The sequence below is a fragment of the Schistocerca gregaria genome, chromosome 2 (genome assembly GCF_023897955.1).
Source record: "Schistocerca gregaria isolate iqSchGreg1 chromosome 2, iqSchGreg1.2, whole genome shotgun sequence".
Lineage (NCBI taxonomy): Eukaryota > Metazoa > Arthropoda > Insecta > Orthoptera > Acrididae > Schistocerca > Schistocerca gregaria.
Window position 1 is genome coordinate 140,566,235 of NC_064921.1, and position 26,656 is coordinate 140,592,890.

The window sequence follows — 26,656 nt, forward strand, 5'->3', positions numbered from 1 at the left end:
TGTAGCAATTTTAATGGCCAGTAGTGTATATATAGACCATCAATAAATTTTTCAACATAGAGTTTGTGTTTTTATCGACCTCAAAATCATCTAGACGTAAGTACTTTCGTTTAAACATCGCCGTCCGCGGTGGCCTAGCGGTTCTTGGCGCTTCAGTCCGGAGCCGCGCGACTGCTACGGTCGCAGGTTTGAATCCTGCCTCGGGCATTTCTGTGTGTGATGTCCTTAGGTTTAAGTAGCTCTAAGTCTAGGGGACTGATGACCTCAGATGTTAAGTCCCATAGTGCACAGAGCCATTTGTTTAAACATCGAATATTGTCAATAGTAAGTCAATTACGTAAGTAATTGACTTACGTAGTAATAGTAAGTCAATTACGTAAGAATCGAAACAAAGGTTAATGAAATCGCGAATTATTCTCAGGCAACTAGAAAATGGCACTGTAGCCGAAATGGGCCAATCGCAAACAATAAACAATGAAGCTCTAAATACTTTAAACATAGCAACAATTTGGATTTCTCCATTTATAATGTCTCTGCAACAACACAAACACCTCTATTGTTAGCACTTGCTCCACAACGCTCTCACACCGACTAACCCATCCCGTGACGAAACGCGCCCCTCTTCGTTCATCTGCCTCTTCTTTCGTGGATGAATTTCATTTCCTTAAATTTTCCCAATGAAACTCAGCCCGGCATCGATTTTTCCTACAATTTGCATTATGTGGTCATTACATAGGTCGCTCTAGATGTAGCTCCCAGTTACTTTATGTTAGTTACTGTTACCATGACTTGTCGGCAATAGTGTAATCGAATAGTAGCTCATCTCGTCACGCGTTTATTCGCAACACGTTACATTTATTTACTTTGAGAGACAACTGCCAGCCCCTGCATCAACCGTCGATCCTATACATGTCTTCCTGTATTTCGCCACAGCCCTCTGGCGTTGTAACATCCAATTCACAACAGCATCGTCCGCAAATAGCCTCATGCAGCCTCCGACGTTAATCAAAAGGCTCTGAGCACTATGGGACTTAACTTCTGAGGTCATCCGTCCCCTACAACTTAGAACTACTTAAACCTAACTAACCCACGGACATCACACATATCCATGCCCGAGGCAGGATTCTAACTGCGACCGTAGCGGTCGCGTGGTTCCAGACTGTAGCGCCTAGAACCGCTCGGCCTCCCCGGCCGGCAACGTTAGTCAGAGGATAATTAGTGTATATTGTAAACAGCAGCTCCGTTCTCCTGAAATTAAATTCATATCTGTCAATTTTGTTACGTTAAGAAAGGCGAGTTGATTTTTATCTGCAGTTGGAACAGAAAGCAGAAAATTCTTCGATAAACGAAGTCCAGGGTTAATTTAAGAAACGTCTTGCAAAATATGTTTCTTTCCGATTTGACACAATTATTGACCACGCAACTATATTTCCTCTCTTACAATTGTCGTTTTCAATATGTGGTAGCTACACTGAAAAAAATATTAGTCGTCCCATTAAAAGAGCACACTAGTTGCTTTGTAATGTTTTATACAGTGTAGAAATGGTACCAGGAGGTGACCACTAACAGAAGTAGTGCCAGTTGAAACGTTCGCTTTCCCTTTTATTTCGTGTATTCAGATATTCCAATGAAAGCTTCTCAATAAGCGACATTGCATAGCATTGCGAAGAATAGTGAGCTTCGCGTAATTTAAAAATCGCGGCGAGAAAGGGTGGTCCAAGGTTGGAGAGACCCAGCACCACGATGATGCGGGTCCTCACGTCACCAATGTCACACAAAGTGTAACGACCAAGTTCAAATGGCAGCAGCTTGAGAATCCGCTGGTGGTTACTTTTGAACAAAGATTTCCTAAATCCACAGTGTTGTTTCGCATGTTTTTGTTTGAACACCGCAATTTTACTGTCATAGATGCATGGTACAAAGTGTGTTTGTAGTGTATGGACCATGTGAGGAAGATGTTCATACATTCGTCTCACAAACTGGAAGGCCCGCCACTTTGTATCAAGCGTTGACTCTAGTATTTGAAAATAAAAAAGTGTCGTTATAAATAGTGACACTAGTAAAGATCTTTTAAAAATAATGCAGTTTCGTGACCTAAACACAAATGAACGTTTTGTTTTTACCCCTCAGAAAATTTCATTTTCCCCCTCAGGGAGTACTTACCCCCAAGTTGAAAATTACCGCCCTAAGGGTGACTAATCAGGGGAGCTCCAAGGCTCCACACATTGCTCAAGATGTTTGTCACGTGAACTGAATTGTGGGGTCTTGCATTGTCTTGCTGAAACATGCCATTTGCAACCCTGGTCGAGGAAGGTATGACAACAAGATTTACCTTTCGTAACACGAAGTGGCTAGCATTAAGCCTCCTACAACAGGTACTAAATCTCTCCTCATGCCATATCCAGTAGCTCCCCACGTCATGATTCCAGGAACTGAAGAGGTAAGGGACAAGAGAATCGCTGCTTCCTGCGACCCTCCACCAGGTCGTCTACGGACACGTGGCTTTGATCTTACCGCCACAAACAGAAGCGAGACTCATCGCTGAGCACCACAGAATGCCACTCAGTGCCCCAGTTGACCCTGGTTCCAGACCGCACAAGTCCCTGTGGGACGCAGTGAGCGGTAAGTGATTCTTGGCAACTCGAGATCTCAATCCAGCTTCGAGTAATCTTTACACTGCATGTCTGTATGAACAGACATGGTTGGCGATAGACAGCCGTCCGAAATTACTTGGAAATAAATTCACTGAATGCGAATAACTTGGCTTCCGCTGTTTAGATATAATTGTATTACTCGCTGGTGACATGTGAAAATTTTTGCCGCACTGGAACTCGAACCTGGATTTTCCGCTTATCGCGATCGCTGACCTTAACCATTTTATGCAAGGGTAGCAGAAGGTAATGGTTAAGCCGACCGTTCGCGATAAGCGGACAATCCTTGTTCAAGTCCCGGTCTAGAACACATTTTTATATGTCACCAATAGGTAGTACATCTGTACCACAGCAGAAGCCAAGTTAGTCGCATTCAGCGAATTAATTTGGAAGTAATTCCAGTAATCTGTTCCCGACTGTTCGTGGCAGCACTCTGCCTGTGATCTCTACCAAGAGTTCAGCTGTTGTCATAAGCCTAATCGCCAGAGCCAGTCGAAAATTACTAGGGTCTTCTCATTGTGCAGTCCCTCTGGAAAGACTCACGCCAAGTCCTCTTGCCACACTGTTATCGTAAGTCTGTCTCCTCACCAATCGTTGTGCGGTCATTACGGTGCAGTTAACTGTCTGTTCCGTGTGTCGGTATGAGACAACCCCCCCCCCCAACCCCCGTCCCCCCCCCCCTCCCCCCCTCCTCCATCTCGTACCGAAAGAGATGGTGTGCGAGAGGGCACAGTGGTTAGCACTCTGGACTCACATTCAGACTACAGGTCAAACCAGCGTCCGGCCATCCTGTTTTAGGTTTTCCGTAATTTCCCTACATCGCTTCAGGCAAATGCCAGGATGGTTCCTTTGAAAGGGCACGGCCGACTTCCTTCCCCATCATTCCCTAATCCAACGGAACCGATGACCTCACTGTTTGATCCACTAAACAAGATTAACCAACCAATCTACCTCGTGCCAATGATGTGACCTTTCTCAAAGTCTGGAAGGTGGCGCTAAGCTGTTAGAGCACATCTTGTGGGCATGTTGTGTTGCAATCTCCGCCTAAAAAGTTCCAGCAATTTTATATGCACCTAATATCTGCCACGTAATCATACTGTTATTCACTTTAGGAACTGATTTTTCTGTACTGAAAATAAGCTCGCATTAGAGTGAAATTTTAATCAACGTTTCTTACAGGCATGCAAATACTGAAGCAAAGACTGCTAAAATTCCCCGTCGTGAGAGTTTACATTTATCAAAAATACTGTACTATCAGACTGGCACCGTTTGTTCATGCTATTCATAAAGTAATACTTCCCATTTGTGGCATCCCAGCATATTCGCTTAGTCAGTGAGCTGTCATCAACATGGTATATGCGACAGCACAATCCTCACAGCCTCTTTCTAAAAACAGGTGGACTTCTCTGCAGGACGGGAGACAGCCAGAGTTTCCGCGCCTGAAACATTAATAACCTGCAGGTGTGGGTGGGGAGGGGTGGAGAGAGGGGGAGGGGAAGTGGACAGCACCCTACTCGCGGCCCTGTTACTCTTCATTAGAGCTGCCGCCTCGATGCCAGCACCAGAGACCAGCTGCGCGCTGCAGCCACCTCACCGCAGCCATTTTGGCTCATTTTAATGAGAGTGTCTCTCTTCTGCCAAGCGCTCTGTTTTCACTAGCAGCTCCTCTCCTACTGCGGTCCGCTGAAAATGGCGATGAAGAGCTTTCGTTTACCTATTCTGTTCTGTGACCAGATAGAGTAGCTCAGAAGTGAACTTGTAAGCTCACCGGACCAAATCCTCCTGGCTTTGGAGTGCTGTAGACGGTGTAGAACTAACATCCTGACCCTCCACTTCTGACAAATTATGGCAGTGAAATGCGTGTGTGTGTACACACCACTCAGTTTTATGGGACCAGCGCATCAAGATGGGTAGACATGGGGACCTGACAGAAAGGAGCTATCGTGTTTGCCATGTGCAAATGTCCATGCCATGAACGAAGTTGCCGTTTTTGTTGGTGTATCAATGCCGACTGTCCAGCGTGTACCACAAACAGCTATGAAACACAGGTTAAGAGGACAGGCCGTAAAACGGATTGTAACCGACAGGGAAGGCAGACGAGTGAGTCATCTTGTGAATGACAGATGGTTTCAAACCCACCAGGAATTGCTGCCGTCTGTGAATGCAGGTCCATCTCAGTCAGTTTCTGAGCCAACATTGTGAAGGGAACTGTACGCTGGAGACATCTGAAATCAGGTACCTCGCAGAAGGCCATCGTTCAGAGCATCATGTAAAAGCTGCAAGTCTTCACTGGGCCAAACAACACAGAAAATGGACAATATCTGACTGGGGACTTGTAACGTTGTTCGACGAGTCACAATGTTGCTGGTTTTCAAATGATGCAAAGCATCAAGTGCACCATCAGTTCGTTGCAGTATTTAACCCACTGCATGTTTTTCGTGCTATGACTAGATACAGCTCATTCATGTTACTGCGAGCATGAACCGGGATGTTTATTTCTGCACTCGCAGTGAAAAATTATCGTTCCTTTTTCTCTTAAATTCATGAAGAGTATAATGTGGACTCTTCCAGCTTTCAACATGGAAATAAATGTGTACACAAGGCTGCTCACATACATTACTGTTTTGACGAACACTGGTGTACCCCACTGCACCTCGACAAATCACCTTATCTTAATCCCATATCAAATATTTTTTTCATAATACGTGGCCACAGTCACAATATACTTCTTTAAAGTCAGTACCGCCATTAGATTGTTGTTCATTTGCAGTGTTACATTCACACTTACACGATCATGATTTCGGCTTCAAAGTGCCATTAACTGGCTGTATAACACTTAAAACACTTGATAATGGCACTTTGAAGCCGAAATCATGATCGTGTAAGTGTAAATGTAACACTGCAAATAACCAACAGTCTAATGGCGGTACTGACTTTAAAGACCCATATTAAATGTCTCGGACTAGCTGCAAAAAATGGTTCAAATGGCTGTGAGCACTATGGGACTTAACATCTGATGTCATCAGTCCCCTAGAACTTAGAACTACTTAAACCTAACTAACCTAAGGACATCACACACATCCGTTCCTGAGGCAGGATTTGAACCAGCAACTGTAGCAGTTGCGCAGTTCCAGACTGTAGTGCCTAGAACCACTCGGACGCACTGGCCGGTGACTATCTACAACAGACGGTGAAATTTAGCAATCAATATCCCTGTAATTTGCTACATATGGCCAATTTAATGACCAGTGAGTGGCTTAGGCTGGGATATGGCATACCTGGAAATTTGTGGAAACTCTTCTTCACCAAACAATGTCTTTATTGAGGATAGAGGCCTGTGTGATATCTCCTGTGGGAGGCCAATTTTTTGTGTAGTGTACATAGTTTTATTCATTTTCCTTGAACATCGATAGCTTGCCTTAAAATCTGTTTCCATGACTCTGCTTCTGAATTTTGTGCATCCATTTATCTTAGATTCCAAATACAATTGGTCTATTGGTCATTCACCACCCAATACACCAGTATCTTCTAGAGTATGATAAGTGAATGTGTTCCCTCTGGTGTTATGCCACCGCAGCGTGTTCAGGCATATGAGCTACATCATTTGGCCATTGTTGTCTGTTATCTTTGTTTTCAGGCAATGATTGGTTGTTCCATCACCCCATAAAGTATTTGCTTATTCTTCATCACCAGTCATTTATATTTCACACAAAGCCAAGGATTTCTTTTAAAATTCTACTCTCAAAATTAATACTTTCTCATTGTCTCCATTTGCAGCACTGCAGACTCACATTAGATTAGACACGCTGCTCGCCCTGTAGAACCACAGTGATTCTCGAAAATGTGGAACTTGCCAGAAAAATAAAAGTATGTATCAACATTCTGCTACTATATTCACGCTCTGCAAACTACCATTAAACATATGGTTGCTGGAAGGTACTCACCATTGCTTCACATACTATGGTTTCTAGCTCTTTCATTCACACATGGTGTACAGAAAGGTGGATAGTTTCGATGCGGGTGTGTGCACTGTAATTTGTGTGATGTTATCTCTGTAGTGCCTATGGGAACTATCTGGTCTTCTGTTGGTGGACATTAATATGGGGTGTGTCGACCTTTCACCTTTACGACGACTGTGAAAATGGCGTACTGTGTAATAATAAAGTCATGAACATAAATTGAAAATCCTGTCCTTTGTTGTTCAGTGCACTAGTTTTAGTCCTATAAGATCTGGCATGGCATCCTATATTCTTTTTTCCTCTCACACTTTAGAGAAAAATTAAGGTAAAGTTGGTAATTTAATATGAGACTGTGGTTTAGCACATCAGGCAGACCATATTTTTCTAGCAGTTTAAATTATCCCATGAATGACTTTTTGTCAGTTGTCACTAATATTCACATGTTTCATTAAGTATTGATGAAATTAAAAATGATTTTTCTCTGTGGGTACATATATTACAAATTCATCTGTTACTTTTTTGGTTGTTGACCTAAGTCTTCTTTGTTTATTTTGATTAACAGGTACACAAAAACTGTGGTGGCTTCAAGTGTGACTGCACAGAAGTATAACCCTGAACTGACATGGACACCATACAACCCCGATGCACGAATTGCCGAGCTCAGTGACAAACTGAGGCATATAAAGCAGGTATTGTTTTTTTCCATCAAGTTGAACAGTCCACTTACTTTCCATGTAGATATACATATGATTTGAAAAGCTGCTGTATTGTTCTGATAAAACATATTACCTTTTTGATAAAAATGTACAAACACTGTAAAATCATTTAGCCTCATGTGTTTTCATGTGCTTTAACCTCCATAGTTAAAAGTTGTCAAACTTCTCATTTTACTCCCATTTTATGTGTACTTTGAATTCAACCTGTGGTAGAAAAATATTTCCAGATCATATTCAATCTGGCACAATTTTCAGGGGTATCCTAGTTCTAACATGAAAACTGATTCATCTGCAAATGTTTCAGATATCTCTGTTCTCTGTATTTTTGCCTGTGCTGACTTTTATGTATTTGGCTAAACTGTTGGTCAGAAAACTCCCTTCTACACATAAAATACAAATCTCCATTAATTTCATCTGTACAATAATTTGCGTGTTAGTATACTAGCACAAGATTGCGTTGACAACTGTTGTGCCACTACAGCCATTGTATAGTTTTTTTTTGTTCAGTAAGGACTTCCTAGTTAATTTATTCCTGCAGCTGTCCTGACTGTTAATTTAACATAATAGCATGATTTACTAAGTTTGATATAAATGAAGGGTTGCACATGCAACAACATGCTGAAAGAAGGAAGAGAAGTAAACAGTTCACTTACAGATACAAATTGGTTGGAAAATGAGTCATTTACCTCAATATTCATGTACTTTTCTTCCACTGTAGATTTCTTTAGCTTTGCCAAGTTTATGATAAGATACTTTGTACATTCAACGCAAATTTAAGATTCAGCACTTTTTTGCCAGGTCGCTCTGAGGATATTTTTGCGTTAAATTGTATACTGACCCCATCTCAAACTCCTCTTCAAGCTGTCATGACATGGATCAGAAATTAATTCCCATTTTGATATGTAGATATCACCAGTGGATGAACCAATTTGAATTTGTTTTATGTATACTAAATAAGTATTAACTCACAAAACATAATTTTGGGCATCTAAGTGATGTGAAGATAACTAGCACATATTAATACAAAACATTGCTGCAATACTGGAATTTTAATGTCAGTTGTCTCTCTTGGTAATGAAACATTAATTAAATAATAATATTAACATAGGCTATAGAAGTTTGACAATAGTAATAATCATTTAGGTTATGTTAATTAATTAACAACAAACAGTTTATTTCATTATCATCCTCACACAAAATCATTCATATCATCTGAAATATGTATCTTGGACATATAGTAGAAAATTTCACATATTGCTCCTTCTTTTGTAATATTTATGGAATATTCCTTCGATACTTGGAGGAATTTTCATTACTGATAAACTTAAGACTCGGTTCAAGGTTAATGAGGGCAAGGCAGTTCAGATTGTCGACACACAAAGAAAACTATTACACATAAATTCAGTTGTTTCCCATCCTTTCCTACACTTAATGCAATGCTAATGTTCTTTCATCCTATATATATGTCCCAGTTATCATCTTGTTTTTCCTAAGATGTCTACATGAGGCTTCCATAGTAAAATAGTATCCATAGCTGTATGTATAGCTTAAGATAAATGGTTTTGTTTCTAGAGCTAGTTCTTGCTCCAAAAATTTTACTTTTACTTTACTTCTGGTGTTCGTTTTTTATTGCTTGTAAAGTTTATCTGATCTTCTGTTGGCGGACATTAATATGGGGTGTGTTGGCCTTTCACCTTTACGACGACTGTGCAAATGGCATACTGTGTTACAATGACAAACTGACATTTTTAGGCATTAGGTTCTATGGGCCACAGACTGTACCAGTTTTCTAGTTTGCTGATGTAATGTGTGTTTCTTTGTAGTAGGTATTCTATTATGTTTTTGTTCCACCACTATACAATGTCATCAACAAATAATGCTAAGCCTTCTTTCAAGTAAGTTGGGTAATGCACAGGGATTGGACAAGCATATGGAAACACCAGAATCACCCATTGGCATTCAAAATAGCTTCCAGTCATCTCAGAATGGATAAATACAGTTCCTGTGTGTTTTCAAGGGAATCTTATACCATTCTTCCTGCAGTATTGTAGCATGTTCAGATAATGGTGATGGAGATGGATAGTGATTATGTACTTTTCATTCCAAAGTAGGTGACAATGGCTCAATCACTTTGAGGTCTGACAGCTGTGCTGGCCAGGAAAATGCAAAAAATCATCCTTTTCCTCATAAAATCTGCCCTGGACAGTGTGAGCTGTGTGAACACGGGTCTTTTCATAGTGGAACACAGCGTCATTGTTGGGGAACAAACATGGCCTGTAGCATGGAGTGGACCTGATCAGCAAAAGTGGTCACATAAACCTTGTCAGTAATGTGACCTTGCAGAGTAATGATGGGACCCATGCATTGCTATGATATGGTTGCCTAAACCATCATCGAACCCCCACCATGAACAGAAGTTGTAAATAATGTAAAACAAGATGCATCTGAGCAAATGACTTTCTTCCATTGCTACAGAGCAAAGATTTTATGGTTTCAGCACCACATTTTCCTGTTCAGCCATTTGAATCAGTGGTGAACTCACCTGCAATTCCCTGCTTCTGGAGCTCTCCCATCAAATTATTTTGATGCTGATAGGGTTTACGAGTGCTACATTCAGCTCTGCAGTGACTGTTGTCCTCTTGTTTTTGTCACAATCATCATCAATGACCATCAGTCACAATCACTCAACACACATTTCCACCAATGCTGTGACTCAGTCAATGATCTTTTTTCACTTTCCCCATATGAAATATAAATACAGCGCCTCTTGAAGCATTAAAAATATTAGCTACCATGTTTATGGAAGCACCCACCATATAAGCACCAACAATCTGCCAACATTTGCAGCTCAGACATAATGCACTCACAACTACACAGAACACTGTTCTGACCATGATTGATACTTGTGACATATTGAAGACATTTCACAGTTGCCATTCATGGTCAAACACAATAGCACAACCTGAAGGTTTGTCTCACATCTGCATTTATGTTGAAATATGCATCTTATACTATTGTATGTACCCCTAAACCAGCACATAAATATAGTTGCATGCTGATTTAGGGATGTACAAAATTGTATAAAATGTGCAACCAGTTGCAAAGTTGCAAACAACTTAAAAAAACACATTTGCCAGGTATCAACAGTTCTAAGACTATATTTATCAGAATGGTAAAAGTTACATGAAATCACATAAAAACTTTTAAATTTCAGCAACAATGCTATCATCAAATGACATGTTTGTGCTCCATTTGATGACACCATTGTTGCTGAAATTAAAAAGTTATTTTGTGATTTCATTTAACTTTTACCATTCTGATAAAGATAGTCTTAGAACTACCAGTACCTGGCAAATGGTTTTTTGTTTTTTTGTTGTTTTTTTTTTTTTTAAGTTGTGTGCAACAGCTTGGCTGACTGTTACATTTTATGTAATTGCATACGCGGTTGCTGAGTGCACAGCCACAAAATGTTTAATATGTACAAAATGTTTCTGTGTTAACCCCCACACACAATTCCAATGATTTTTCTTTTGATTGATGAATATTTTTTGTCTAAATGAGGAGTTAGCCCACAATTTGATTCTGTAAGATATAAGGTAATGGTGATTTGCAAAATACCCTGCTAGCCATCTACACCTACGACCATATAAACACTCCGCAAGCCACTGTACAGTATGTGTTGGAGGGTACCCTGTACCACTACTAGCTATTTCCTTTCCTGTTCCACTCACAAATAGAGCAAGGGAAAAATAGCTGTCTACATGCCTCCACATGAGCCCTAATTTCTCTTATCTTTGTGGTCACTGTGCACAGCGTATGTTTGTGGCAGGAGAACTGTTTGGCACTAAGCTTCAAATGCCAGTTCTCCAAATTTCCTCAATAGTGTTCCTTAAAAAGAACAATGCCTTCCTTCCAGGGATTCCCATTTGAGTTCCCCAATTATCTCCATAAAATTTACATGTTGTTCGAACCTACCGGTAACAAATCTAGCAGTCCGACTCTGAACTGCTTTGATCTCTTTCTTCAATCTGACCTGATATGAGGCCCAAACACTCAAGCAGCACTCATGAATAGGTTGCACCGTCTTCCTATGTGCAGTCTCCTTTACAGATGAACCAAACTTCCCAAAAATTCTGCTGATAAACTGAAGTCGACTAATCACATTGCCTACGATAGTTCTCACATACTCATGTCACTTCAAATCACTTTGCAATGGCATGCCCAGATATTTAAACTATTTGATTGTGTCAAGCAAGACATGTAGTACTGTATCTGAACATTACAGGTTTGTTTTTCATACTCATTCACATTAGTTTACATTTTTCCACATTTAGCACTAGCTGCCATTCATCTCATCGACTACAAATTTTGTCTATGTCATTTTGTGCCTTATATCTAAAAACAAAGATGATGGGACTTACCAAACAAAAGCGCTGGCAGGTCGATAGACACACAAACAAACACAAACATACACATAAAATTCTAGTTTTCGCAACCAACGGTTGCTTCTTCAGGAAAGAGGGAAGGAGAGGGAAAGACAAAAGGATGTGGGTTTTAAGGGAGAGGCTAAGGAGTCATTCCAATCCTGGGAGCGAAAGACTTACCTTAGGGGGAAAAAAGGACAGGTGTACACTCGCACACACACACATATCGATCCGCACATGCACAGACACAGGTGTATATGTGCAGATGGATATGTGCCTTGTATCATGCACAGACACAGGTGTGTATGTGCAGATGGATATGTGTGTGTGTGCGAGTCTACACCTGTCCTTTTTTCCCCCTAAGGTAAGTCTTTCCACTCCCAGGATTGGAATGACTCCTTACCCTCTCCCTTAAAACCCACATCCTTTTGTCTTTCCCTCTCCTTCCCTCTTTCCTGAAGAAGCAACCTTGGGTTGTGAAAGCTAGAATTTTGTGTGTATGTTTGTGTTTGTTTGTGTGTCTATCGACCTGCCAGCACTTTTGTTTGGTAAGTCCCATCATCTTTGTTTTTAGATATATTTTTCACACGTGGAATGTTTCCCTCTATTATATTCATTTTGTGTCTTCCTACACTCACTCAACTCTGACACCTCCACCACCACATCATCAGCAAAAAACAGCCGATTGCTGCCTGCCGTGTCTGCCAAATCATTTATGTATATAGAGAACAATAGCAATCCTATCACACTTCACCGTGGCACTCCTGATGATACCATTGTCTCTGATGAACACTCTCCATCAAGGACAACATGCTGGGTTCTATTACTTCAGAAGTCTTCAAGCCACTTACATATCTGTGAACTTATTCCAAATGCTTGTACCTTCATTACCAGCCTACAATGGGGCACCATGTCAAATCATTTCCAGAAATCTAGAAATGTGGAAGCTGCCTGTTGCCCTTCATCCTGTTTGCAGCATATCATGGGAGTAAATGGTGAGCTGAGTTTCACATGACCGATGGTTTTAAAACCATGGTGATTCATGGACATAAGCTTCTCAGTCTCAAGAAAGTTTATTATATTTGAACTGAGAATGTTCAATGATTCTGCAGCAAACCAAAGCTAGGGATATTGGAGTATAAATTTGCAGCTCCATTCTTTTACCCTTGTTACATGCTGGAGTCACCTGCGCTTTTTTTCCTGTCACTTGAGACTCTGCATTGGGTGAGAGATTCAAGACAAATGCAAGCTAGGTAAGGTGCCAATGCCATAGAGTACTCTTTATAAAACCAATTGATATTCCATCTGGACCTGGTGTCTTACTTGCTTTCAAATCTTTCAGTTGTTTCTATATGCCAGGGATGCTTGTTACTATGTCATCCATATGGGATGGTATGTTTGTATGATTCTCCTGTGTTAACGATTCCTTGAACGCGAAATTTAAAACTTCAGCTTTCGTTCTGCTATCTTCAACTGCCTCACCAGACTGATCAAAAAGGGACTGAACAGAAGCCTTAGACCCACAATATCATGCATCCAGCATGCAGTAAATGTCATACTGTAATGAAGTGGCATGCTTATATGTGTTAGTGATCAGCATTTCAGTGCATCTACCAAAAGCAGGCAGCAGTAACATTGTCTATAGCTGGTTTACAAGGAAAGATTAAACAATGTGTTTCTCATTCAGAAATTGCATTTTGATCTTGGTTAGTTATGAAAAGACAGTGTTATGCCTAGAGAAGGGGAAACATCTACCACCATGCATCCAAGTTTGATTGCAGCAGGTTTGAGTCTATCAATATTGTAGCTCATAGTTCTGAGATACTGCTGCTTATTTTGGTTGGGATCCCATGACTGTCAGGTAAAAGTAAAACTGATGGGCTCAGAAAGACTATACACAAATACCAATATCACAGAATGGAAAACCAGTCTCTGTAGGCCTTGATTCTGTTGCACTCTAAATTTGACACAAACTAGTAGATGTTCCTCCTCCTTACATCAGGCATAATATGATCTTATCATAAACAAACAACATTCAAATGTGATTTCTGAGTGAGAAACCTGCTGTGTAATCTTTTCTTAGATACAAATGAAGGGTTATATTACTCCTGTTTATTTGATGCAGTTGCATGTAGTATTCTCACGTCAGTTTGACATTTCTTGCATCCAACCTTCACAGTGCCGTAATTTTAATGGCCAGCCATCTCTGTTAATTTTCTTGTTTCAGTTTACTCAAAAATTGGCAATAAATCTTGTGGCAAAATACCTGAATCTAGATATTTTAGTAACATTCAGCAAGGTTGAAGACTTCAGTTATTGTTGGAGAATTTTCTGCCTTATGTATCATTTCTTACTGGTTCACTACATTATTTGATCAGAAGTAGACAAACAGTGAATAATTCCTTATCCTACTAACTACATCACATTACACTGAGGTGACAAAAGTCATGAAATACCTCGTAATATCATGTCAGACCCCCTTTTGCCTGGTGTAGTGACATGGACTGAACAATTCATTGGATGTTCCCTGCAGAAACATTGATCCATGCTGCCTCTACAGCCCTCCATAATTGCGAAAGTGCTGCCGGTGCAGGAGTTGATGCATGAACTGATCTCTCACCCACATCCCATAAATGTTCAATGGGTTTCATGTTGGATAACTGGGTGGCCAAATCATTCACTCGAATTATCAAGAATGTTCTTCAAACTAGTTGTGAACAATTGTGGCCCAGTGACATGGTGCATTGTGATTCATAAAAATTCCATCATTGTTTGGGAATGTGATGTCCAGGAATGGCTGCAAATGGTCTTAATGTAGCTGAACATAACCATTTCCAGGCAATGATCCACGTAAACACAGCCCACTCCATTATGGAGCCGTCACCAGTTTGCTCAGTGCCTTGTTGACAACCTGGGTCCATGGATTTGTGGGATCTGTGCCACACTCAGATCCTACCATTAGCTCATATCAAGTGAAATCAGGACCCATTTAACCAGACCACAGTTTCCAGTCATTTAGGGTCCAGCTGACATGGTCACGGGTCGAGGAGAAGAGCTGCAGGCAATGTCACGATGTTAACAACGGCAATCTGCTGCCATAGCCTATTAATACAAAATTTTGCTGCTGTATCCTAATGGATACATTCATCATATGTTCCACATTGATTTCTAAAGTTATGTCACAAAATGTTGCTTGTCTGTTAATACTGACAACTCTACGCAAATGCCACTGCTTTCTGTCGTTAAGTCAGTTGGCCACTGCGTTGCTCATGGTGAGAGGTAATACCTGAAATGTGGTATTCCTGGCACACTTTTGACACTATGGACCTCTGAATTCCCTAATGATTGCCAAACTGAATGACCCATTGTCTAGCTCCAACTACCATTGCATTCAAAGTCTGTTAATTCCCATTTTATGGCCATAATCATGTTTGAAACCTTTTCACATGAATGACCTGAATACAAGTGATAATTCCACCAATACACTGTCCTTTTATACATTGTGTATGTGACACTGCTATCATCTGTATTTGTGTATGTTGCTATCCCATGACTTTGTCATCTTACTGTACATAAATCTTTGTTGTGATTAGAGCTAAGACTGAGTAATTGAAATAGGCTGAGAAATGAAGATAAAAATAATTCAGGTAACAGTAGGAGTCATATGTTGTCTTTGCACCATACATCAGATTGATTACTCATCTCAGATACTAATATCTGCATGCCTGAAACAATTCATACTGGATTCGTGCTTCCTTTGAGCTTACGATTTGTTTATTTACAGGTTGTGGTAAGCCAATTGACAGAAACACCTCCAGCTCTCTCCTTCACTCATTACGAAGAGGGAAGTGGAAGTGGACAGGAGCCAGGTGGAGGCTGGGATGCTGAACAAGATGGAGGATGGCGAGATGATGGCTCAGGTTCTGGAGACATACCAATTGGTGAGACCTGTTTCCTTTCCTTTCTTATGAAATTAGCATAATTCATAACTCATACCTAAAATGCTGCATTTTTGAAACTTCAAAAGAAGTTGTTTGATCACACAAAACATATAATTTTTTTGTCATTTTTGATTGTGTATATAACACAAAAAGTTTCATTACTGCAGCACTTGTTATTGTGGTGCACAGAAGTTCCTCAACTGTTGGAGCAGTCATGAACAACCACAAAAGTTTTTTTTAATAATGAAAGAATTGTTTTTGTAGATAGCAGCTATTTTTCAAGACATTACAGTGATCAATAACTTTGAAAACAGTATATGCACTGACTATAAATAGTGATGGAAATGGTACAAAATGAATGGCAGTGATACCACCTTTTAAAATAAATAAAAAGAAATGTTAAATTAATGGTTGCACAAAGAACACTGGAGGTGGCTACTGCCTTATTTGCACATTGATAGTAGAGATGTACTGAACCATAACTAATGTTTGCAGTTACTGCAGTGTGATCCAGTACCATGCAACACTTTTCTATTGTAATGGATTCAGCACTGTAGTGTTTCCTGGAGGCATAGTTTGATGTGTCACACCCAGATGAGAAGCATAAACCACTGATGACATTTCCAATCTTATCACTCCATTCAAAGGCTGGCTACTCTGACAAGCATACATCATCAAGCTGGAGCTTCATTCTGCTATTAATTTCAATACGTTTCACACCTTCACTTTGCAGAAACCTAACTGAAACACTATTCATTCCTGTTCCTTTGCACCTTGTGAAAACCCAATTCACTGTTACTTGCCACTTTAAGGCAACTATCAACATTTATTTTCTTTTTTTAGTTATTGTAACAGCAACAATTAATTTTCAGTGTCAGGTTGGCTACTGTAAGTTCAAATGAGATTCAGGAATAGTTACCTCCATGAATAACAAGGGTAATCAAGGTCAAATTTCCATTATGTTCATATTGAAGCAAGAATTAATGACATATGTCTCCTTGTGTCTGTGTATGTGCGGATGGATTTGTGTATGTGTGCAAGTGTATACCTGTCCTTTTTTCCCCCTAAGGTAAGTCTTTCCGCTCCAGGGATTGGAATGACTCCTTACCCTCTCCCTTAAAACCCACATCCTTTTGTCTTTCCCTCTCCTTCCCTCTTTCTTGATGAAGCAACCTTGGGTTGCGAAAGCTTGAAATTTGTGTGTGTGTGTTTGTGTCTGTGTTTGTCTCTATCAACATGCCAATGCTTTCGTTCGGTAAGTTACAACATCATTGTTTTTAGATATATTGCATACTTTGGTATGTAGTTCTAGGTCTGTTGCATTACAACTTGTATTGCAATAATAATATTAATCATAGTTTGAAATAAGTCTGATGGTGGTATAAACCACAAGTACATAAAATATTAGCATTCTACTGGAATTTTATGTCACTTCATGAACTGCAGATAACAGGCTGATTAATCTAGTCATACAGTAAATTGGAAGGCATTGCAATCACTATCTAAATATATGTCTAATCCCATCGAGCTAAACAGCAGCAGTGGGTGTAGTTCACGTCATAGAGGCATAATCAGATAATAGCAGCTGGTGAAGGAGATCTGAGAGTGAGCCAACCACTGGGTGGTCTTATAACGGGCTGCCATAGAATTTCAAATGACCAGTCTGCCAGAGACATCATCACTAGACATGGGTAGTGCTACACATATTGCCATGTTCATACCTTTCACTTGTATATCTGGTGGGGTTACCAAGCAAACATGATAAACCATGACTAAGAGCTTGAAAGAGCATGTCAGAAAATTAAAAACCACACTTAATTCACTGCATAATTGAGCTATGTACACAAAAGTCAGGTGGAAATAATCTTACACTAAATTCTCAATTGCAAGACTGCAGATATTTTTAAACTTATAATTTTGAGCAGTTCTTTGTAATGAATGTTTTGTTCAGATTATTCTGCTTCTGAGATGAATAAAAAATTGAAATCCTTATTTCTGTTATTGATAAAGACTGTTACCTTAGATATGTTTGTTAAAGAAATAAGTCTGAATTGTATTTCACTTCATATTTTCATAAATTCAGTAATCTGTTGGCTACATTTAAATAAAACAACTGAAAAATTTTACATCAACAAATGCTAAGGATAGAGTGCTACTCAATAGTATTTGCTTCTTCATAACAATCTGTCCTATCTTCTCCATAATGTTGTTATTAGTCAATGCTGAATTTTCTATTGTTTGATTTTACATAAACAAGTGGTATTTTTTGTCTTAGTAGGAGGAGGAGCAGGAGGAGTGGACACTAGTTCAACAGATCATGCAGTACATGTCTCACCAGGTGAAGGAAGAGATGAAAAGAAAGCTGATTCGGGAGCTGATACTGTATTCTCCTGCAGTCTTCTGCTCATTGTCTTTGGTGCAACAGCAGCAACATCATATATATATGATGGTTAGACGTGTCTGTTTACCGATACTCCAGCTGTCAAGAAGCCTGGGTTCCCATTAGTTCACACATCACCAACTCACATCCAGTTGTGACATCTTCTGAAAACACTGGTCAACTATTAAAACACGGACAATGTTACATTGTGTGAAATTAGTGTATGTACTGAATCATTGTGACTGAGAAAAAATGCAGCCTGCACAGTGCAAGCTTATGACATAAAAGAGATTTATATATATTCATTATTTCTTCATATATTAACAAATTAATATCAACCAATCTTTAAAATTATATTGTGGTTGCAATTGTTTGTTAATATATGAACATAATAAACATATTTACAATATGAATGATGGCCAATATGGTTTCAAAAGATGTTTATTTTTGGTTCACAAATTATGTCTGTGCCCCTGCAACTAAACTTTTGTACTTAAATAGTACACTGTATTTGTGCACAATATAAAATGCTATTAGTTTTGTTTTTCACAAAATCATCTTTCTAACTATGAAAACTTAATATCAGTTAAGGAGTTCTGAATCAGTACACCATCATCATTGTTAACATAAATTCCATTGTGGTCCATCAGATTGAGAAGCTGAAAATGGACTGCTTCATTAGCACCTTGGTTTGGTGATAACTAGGCATTTTTATACACTCATTCAGTGAATAAATGCATTCAAACACTGCAGAAATCATTTTCACAGATCAACATACAGCACTAGCCCATCATTGTTTAAGGGAATGCTTCACAGCAATGGAATAAATAGTCAACACATAAGTGACAGCTCTCATAAAATGCGCAAGAGGCTGATGTTATCATGTAATATAGTGTTCAAAACAAAATAATATTAACAGTCACTGAAGGATTACAAAAACAGTATCATTCTGTTAGAGAAATGTAAAAAATCATCACTAAATGCATTGACTCTGGAAGTGTCATTTTGGCACTGTTTTTGTATACCAATATGTTATTGCATCAGAACAAGAAGATGAAAAGAATTTTCAATATTTTCAAGTGCTTTAATTACTTCATGTTTCATTCATAGAGTTTGGCGATACATTTTGTCTTCTGAACTCTGCTTTCAATTTCCACCTTTCAGTGCATAGCTGACATTTCCATTTAGACACATAAATTTTCATGGTTGATATAATATGAGACTAACATATCTAGGAAGGATGTTATTGTGTGTGGATGAGTGTTAGTGTGATAAACACTTGTGTATTCTAAAAATCACAGTTATGTGGTTATCCAGTGAAGTTTCACAGTAAGTTTAAAACAGAAATGCATCACACAAATTGAAAGGCGCAATTAAACTTGCTCATAATTTAGGGTACAAAATCCATAACAGTTGCACAGGGACAATCTTTACTTGATTCTTTCATCCAGAACAGACTGTCATATCTTCACCCTAATTATGTGAGCAGCAGAAGCTGTTTAAATTGTTTACATACTTACATAAGTTTACAGCATTATGACATAAATCAAGGAGACAAAGTGGCCCAAAAATTAAAAAACATGACCATGTTAAGAATTACAGAGCTATTGATTTCTTAGTGTTTTTGTTTACCTCCTGGGTAAATCACTGAACTTCTTCTTCTGTGTCTTGGTTACATATGTGTATATGTTTAACAGATAAAGTACTGACCCATCTTATACATCTTGAAAATGGTACTTCTACTCATGAAACCAATATTATTTTACACAAATGTGCAGATTCGATGAAAGAAAACAACCAAAAATTTGATGGCAAAATCTTGTATTATTGTCTTACATGCATTTCCTTACAAAATTGTTGAGTGACATGGAACAGAATTGGCAGTGAATCTCATTAAGTTGAGTGTTAAAATTTTAATAGGATGGTATCATGAAGTTTCTCATCTGTATAGAACATATCATATATGTTCATATCATTTACATATGTAAGAGAGAATTATTTTGCTCTCTTAAGCTTCAACAAGTAGTTCTTAATTATTGTCCCAGTAATCAGATATGAAAATGGAAAGACTATCTCATGGGCTAGTATGTTTTATACATACCTGTTCAGCATTATAATTTTCAACAGAGAGTAATGCAACTTAGGCATCCAGAAGGGGGAAAAAAAGTTTCTGTGAGAATGCAAAATAAGAAGAAAACAAGTGTGACTCTGTCTCTCCTTCTTCTGTACTTCAGCTACTAGGTCTTCGCGTGTTACAGTGCAATAACTCCTAGATACAAAAGTCTAAGTGAAAACTTAACACAAATATGGAAAAATTGAGGAGGATGATGTTCAGTTCCTCTTGCAAAAGAAATTTTAGGTATCCCACATCAGCAAAAGCAGTCACTCAGTTGCTGTTGTCACACTTATTACATTGTGTATTTGTATTTGCGAATTTTAATGTACTCATTATTTTTAATGTGCCTTTCTTTCTTCTCATTAATAATGCAGTAAAAAGTGAGAGGTCTCTTTTTTACACTTTTGATGCACATACTGCTATTATTTAAGTTATTGATTTCTTTTATTCAACTACGATGGTTATTCTTTTCAAGCTGTGATAAAAATGAAACATAGCAGGGTGACCCAAGTTTAAGCAGCATATTTGTTCCATAATAATTCAGTTTATGTGGTGTAATATCTAGTGCTTCCAATAACTGTCTTTAAAATGGGTTTGAAAATCTGTTGAAACTTGCAGAAAATTTCCCTACATGGAACTGTTATTCAAAAGCTTCAGACTAAAACAGCATCATTGGCAGTATTTTGATTCCATCATAGTGAATTTACAAAGGCCATTTAGGATAGTTTGGTAAAAGAAAATGCTGAATAGATATACCACCCAACAAATAGTGTTAATAAGTTCTTTGATGTTTAAATATAACTGTATCAAAAAATTATTTGTACACAGCATTTTCTACTCTGTCTGACTTGTTGGTTTTTTTTTTTTTTTTTTTTTTTTTTTTTTAGTGTGGCTTCTATCACTGACGTGCATAGACAATGACTATGGGTACATCTAGCTTGTTATCCTTTATAAATGTCATTTTCATAATTGACTTCTAGTTTACTTATAGTGATCTGCCTTTGTCAAATAAATAAAATGCTCATAGAAATGAATTAACTAACATACAAAGACAGGACAGAAAAACAAGAAGCATTCACTGGCTGAGACTAACTGTTTATTTACTAGTATGACATAGAAACACATATTTGTGGTTACTAAAGAAACTATTTATGGTCTTGAAAACAAGTTTAAATATTAAGACTTAAATTTTTCTCCACCTAAATTGCCTAATTTGCTCTGTCTAAATTGATACTGCTAAAACTGTATTCTCAATAGTAGATTTTAATTGCTGCCTTTTCCTTAGCAGTTGCTGAAAATAGCTGTTTTTTTTCCTTTCAGTAAATTCATAAAAGTATAAATCAATACTTCCTGAACAATGGATTTCAAATAACATTAAAAACAATTAGGCCTGTTTATAAATGAATAATAGTAAATGTTTAGTTGTAGAGGAAGCCACGCTAAGCTATGTTGTATGAGTCTATAATGTGTGTTTAAGAATTGGTGGGAAAATATTGTGAAAAAAGAAGGGGGGGGGGGGGGGGCGGTGGACTCCAATCTCAAGCATGTAGCAAAATTAAACTATCACCATCTTACTTCTAAGACAATAACACACATTACTCTTCACTAGTGGTGGAAATTGAGACTAAAATGCTGGGGTGTAACCAACTGAAATTTTCACTGGAAAGGAATCCAATAACTGCTTTCTACTTTAACTATATTGTTATTACATTCACTGTATTTTCTAAGTCCTAGCACAATACACTCACCTCAATGTTAACCTTCCCCCTCCAAAAAAAGAATCAGTACTTATGCAAATATTAGAATGCTGCATCTTTTTAACTTTTTCAGTTAGTAACACTTTAAAGAAATGGTAGAAAAGAACTAGGAGCACTTAATTGCCATATCTTTTACACATACACTACATACAGTGTGACTGAGTGTCATAGATTAACAGTTTAGTTCTTTGTGCCCTTCTGCTCGAAAATAAGCCCCATTCAGCTAAACACTAAAGTCAGAAAATCAGACTCTTGAAAACATTCAGATGACTACAATGTCAGAGACATTTCATTATTTGTTGGAGTTTTATATCTATTATTGAATATTTAAGTTTCTCATAAGTTGACAAAACAAAGTAATTTAACTAACTAATTTTGCTTGTAAAAAATCTGTCAATGTCTCATTGGTTACAAACAAACACAAAAAAAGTCACTCAACAAACAAGTATAGTAATTTGAAACTAATATTGTTTGAATGTTTGTTATCAGACTGTGACTGAATAACAAAGCTCATGCAAAACTATTTTACCAGTTATGTTGACTGTTTATATCTTAGTGGAAACTGAAATGTAACCATTCCACAGTATAATTTATCGCCAAAGATAATTTAATTAGAATTTGCTGAAAAAGCGTTGGAAAGAAATACGTTCCTTCCATCTTATGTTAATCAATTGAACATACATTGATAAAGATACTTGTTACTAGCCAGCAGTATGTAACTGTGCAGTTATTTGTCTGTTTTCTAAGGTAGAAAAGCTTTGATGACAAACTGCCTACCTTCATATTTCTCTTATTATAATCAGTGTGTCATCAATATATTTCAGAACTGTCTGACTGTGCTGTTATAGATTTTCACATAAGTAAAAGCTTGAAGCTATTGCATCAGTCCTGAGAGCTTCATGTGTGTTGTTATATAGTCAGATACATCTTTTTCAAGTGGAGATTACCTTAAATTAAAAATGGCAAGCGCTGTATGTCATACTTAGAAGCTACTGAGCCCCTACAGTTTATCTGTTATATGTAAATATATAAAAGAAAACACTATATTTTCTGACTCTCAAGTCTCCTATTGTTGGTCTTATTACTGAGACTTCCTTCTGCATATCAGTTTTTCACAATGTGCTGCACTGAAACTGCTTTCCTTATAGTGTTACTCGATTAATTGAGAAAAAGAATACAAATTACTGAATGATGACATGTTTTCTCATGACTCTGTACATGACATTATTAATGTAAGACGTTTTTGAAGAAAATTATGAAAATGTCTTTCATATTTATTCCATTTTCAAGAAAATGAAATAAAAAAAATCTGTGTTAGGATTAGTTATTTAATAGCAGTTTAGAGTGAGTCTGTGTTATGTGATCCTGTTACGTAATGTTTGAAACTATTCAGGCCTGTGATAATGATGTAAATGGGAAAGTAATAATTTGAATTAGAAACGTACGATAAATATAACTGTTTCTGTGCCATATGTCCTGTGTAGATAGAAAAAGGTTAACAAGTAAAATCTGATCAGTAATCAGTAATGGATTGGAAAATGATGTACACTTGAATCTGTTGTAAAATAAATGTAAAAAGTGTATTTTTGAGTTGCTTACACTTGAAAATCATAAAGATGATAGTAACAGCATGAACTATTTCATATGAATGTTCCTTAATTTTTTAAAAAGGCAGAATGATTTGATAGATACATTTATAACTGTTTTTGATCTAAAGTATACCTGTACATATGAAAGAATTAAAAGAACTTATGATGTTATATTTAAAGGTAACTGTATAAGAGAGAGACATTGAAAACACTGTTAAAATATTTTATGATATTGAAAATTTTCCCTAAGAGATGTTTCGCTTATATAATTTAATTTGCTCCAGATAATTCAGGCAGCCAAACTTCAGTGAGAAAAATATCACTGTTAGTGTATTCATGGCAGTCTAGTAATATTTACTATATGCCACTGTTTCTAACCCTGTTGACCCATGGTGTAACACTGTAACAGTATAAATTTCTGAAAGGAACTTGTTAAATATTTCAGTGGTTTGCAATCAGGACTGAAATTGTGACTTCTGGAATGACTCAAAGGAAACAGTTTTCATAGGAATTTTTCCATAGTCAAAAATTATTTAACTCAAATGATCAGTAACTCCTCTGAAAAGTGTATGTGTCATGAACATATTTGTTTAATTTCATGAGTCATAGTATAGTTGTGGTGTAGAAATATAATGTGATGTCAAATAAATTTAATTATTTGATTAACACATGTCATGAAAAAAAAAATCATAAGTGAAATTTAAAGCCAGCTTTGGACCTAAACATGAGCAATAACTACGGTATTTAATTTATCTTCAGGTTTTTCTCTGTGTGAATATTGATCAGTTTTTTGTACAACCTCGAGACCAGTATAGCATGCAGCATTTAATATGTACATAGAGGACAAGTTCCTTTCAACAAGCATCACTACAGAAGGATTTAACTGTTAACATAGGTACAGAAAGACCTTGTTTCCCTTGCACACAATAAGTAGAATACATGCATCGATAAGAATGATAGAAAGTTATGCAGGATGTATTTTATCACTCTGACTGAAAATACTACATATTCTTTGCCCTGTAAATCCTTAAGGTTTCAACCTCATAATGCTGGTAACTGGTGACAGCTTTGTGCATGGTATTTTGTCTGATTTCTGCCATGCCATGGGCAGAGGGTTACATATTTTTGAGTAGCTTTTATATGTACAGCTTGATTATATGCTTTCTTAAAACAGCTAGTCTTAGCATTAATTAAGCAAACAAAGTGTGATGTAATATAGCAGTGAAATAATGACATGTCTGCTGTTCTAACGATAATAGCTTCCATTTGTTTTATTTCAAAAAATAAATGTAGTTCTTTATTTTGATTTAAAGTTCATTAATCTTTGTTTATCATACATTAAAGTAATTTTGTAAGGAAATTTCACTTGTTCCTTTGGTCTAAAATGTCTCCATTAGAGTATTTTCTCTGTATTTGTTTTTAAATTTTCACTGATTTGACACACACACTAGCAGTCATAATTGATTATGAATTTTTCAGTTTTGAACATTTTCTGTAGAATCATGGTTTTATGTTGTTATATTAAGTTCACTGATAGTGAGAACACCAGATCACCCAAACTGTACAGATTTCACTTTTTGGAAGAAGCTAGTGTCACCTCCAAACAGTTGTTTAATTACAGCATAATCATAGCTTTAAACCCATCTCTGTCATCAAGGGAACTAAGGCAATCACATTAAATGGTGCCTAAAATAACTAACACGTTCATCATTATGCCAAAGAAATCTGCATTATCTGAAATTGGATAAAAAGAGTGATTTTGGCATAAAGTTCCTTCTCAGCAGGCCGGATCAACATATTTGACTGAATTCCAAACCTGATTACACTATCTTATGCAGTAATGGAAGATGACAACAATGTGCTGATGTTCCCATGAGTTGATGAGTTAAATTTAGTGGAATTGCTGCTGCTTCTCATGAGAAGCAGGCTTTTTTCTAGTCAATTTTTCACCCACTCCCCACATTGTTGACAACACAAACACAATTATATGCACTACATATATCATCATGGTCATCTACACTAAATTGATGTTATGAAAAGACTGTGTTGTAAAGAAAATAAAAATTGTACGCAATATGTGTAAGCATGGGTACAAGAAAGGTACCTATGGCACATCTAACACCTGGAACTTCAATTACAGATGGCAACAGAAGTCAGTTTTGAATCTGATGGTAACCGAGGTTCCTTTGGTAAACACATAACCTGGACTTTTATCAGGTATCACATAAGTTGCCCTTTTTTTTTTTTTTTTTTTTTTTTTTTTTTTTTTTTTGGTCAAACACGTTACATCAAGGAAAAAATATTAATTTGGTGAGTTATCCACAAAATTGAACACAGTTAACTAAAACACTGAACAAAAAGTTAAGTTTCAGTGACTATTTTTTCCATACAACTTAATTTGGTATATGACAATACAATTAGGGGAAGGCGGGGCAAGACGGGGAGTTGGGGTAAGACGGAGAAGGGCTATAAGCTACAGTTACAGTGCTCCCATCTGTGGATAGCTATGTCGACATCATCAATACACAGGTCTCAGTGTGTTGACATTGCTGAACCTTAGTTTCGAGACGGTTTCTGTAAGCTTTGCAAGGTACGTACAATTGTTACACTGATTTGCAATGTTTTACAGCTTTCGAGGTTCTAAAACATGTGTTTCATGAATATTTGTCCACACTGTATATATAGCACTAGAAGTATGTCTTATTAACAGTAAACTGCTGTATCAGTAGTCAATGTTCACTAAATAGCGTTCATGTAGGTGTAACATAACCTGACAGTATGGTAGGGGGCAAGATGGGGTGGGACATGATGGGGAGCTTCCCCGTCTTGCCCCTACCATTTTTCCAACCATTACATTCTTATCGTCTCATGTGTTTATCTAGCTGTGGGTTTTGAACACGTAAATTATACGTTGAAGTTTATTCGGCAAAGTCTTCATTCATTCAGCTACAATGTCCACAGCAGTGAACGGGTTTAGAAAAAAAGGCATTTGGCCTCTAAACAGAAATGTGTTTCAGGAAAGAGATTACCTTCCCTGTTCAACTACAGGCATTCATCAAGCTCACACAATTGAAGTTACAGAAACGGAAGACCAAATACCAGAGATGTTGTCAAGACGTAAAA

The 26,656-nt window shown here is 37.5% G+C and overlaps 1 protein-coding gene across 1 annotated transcript in view; it reads left to right on the forward strand.

Moving 5' to 3' along the window:
• The window catches only part of LOC126336521 (glypican-5-like), a 1,532,390-nt gene extending 1,507,497 nt beyond the window's left edge, over positions 1 to 24,893 (forward strand). Inside the window, exons 7-9 of the mRNA XM_050000310.1 lie at positions 7,173 to 7,299; positions 15,535 to 15,691; positions 17,967 to 24,893. Coding sequence (XP_049856267.1) covers positions 7,173 to 7,299; positions 15,535 to 15,691; positions 17,967 to 18,145 — 463 coding nt within the window. The 3' untranslated portion in view covers positions 18,146 to 24,893. The remainder of the gene's footprint in view (positions 1 to 7,172; positions 7,300 to 15,534; positions 15,692 to 17,966) is intronic.
• Positions 24,894 to 26,656: the final 1,763 nt, after the last annotated feature.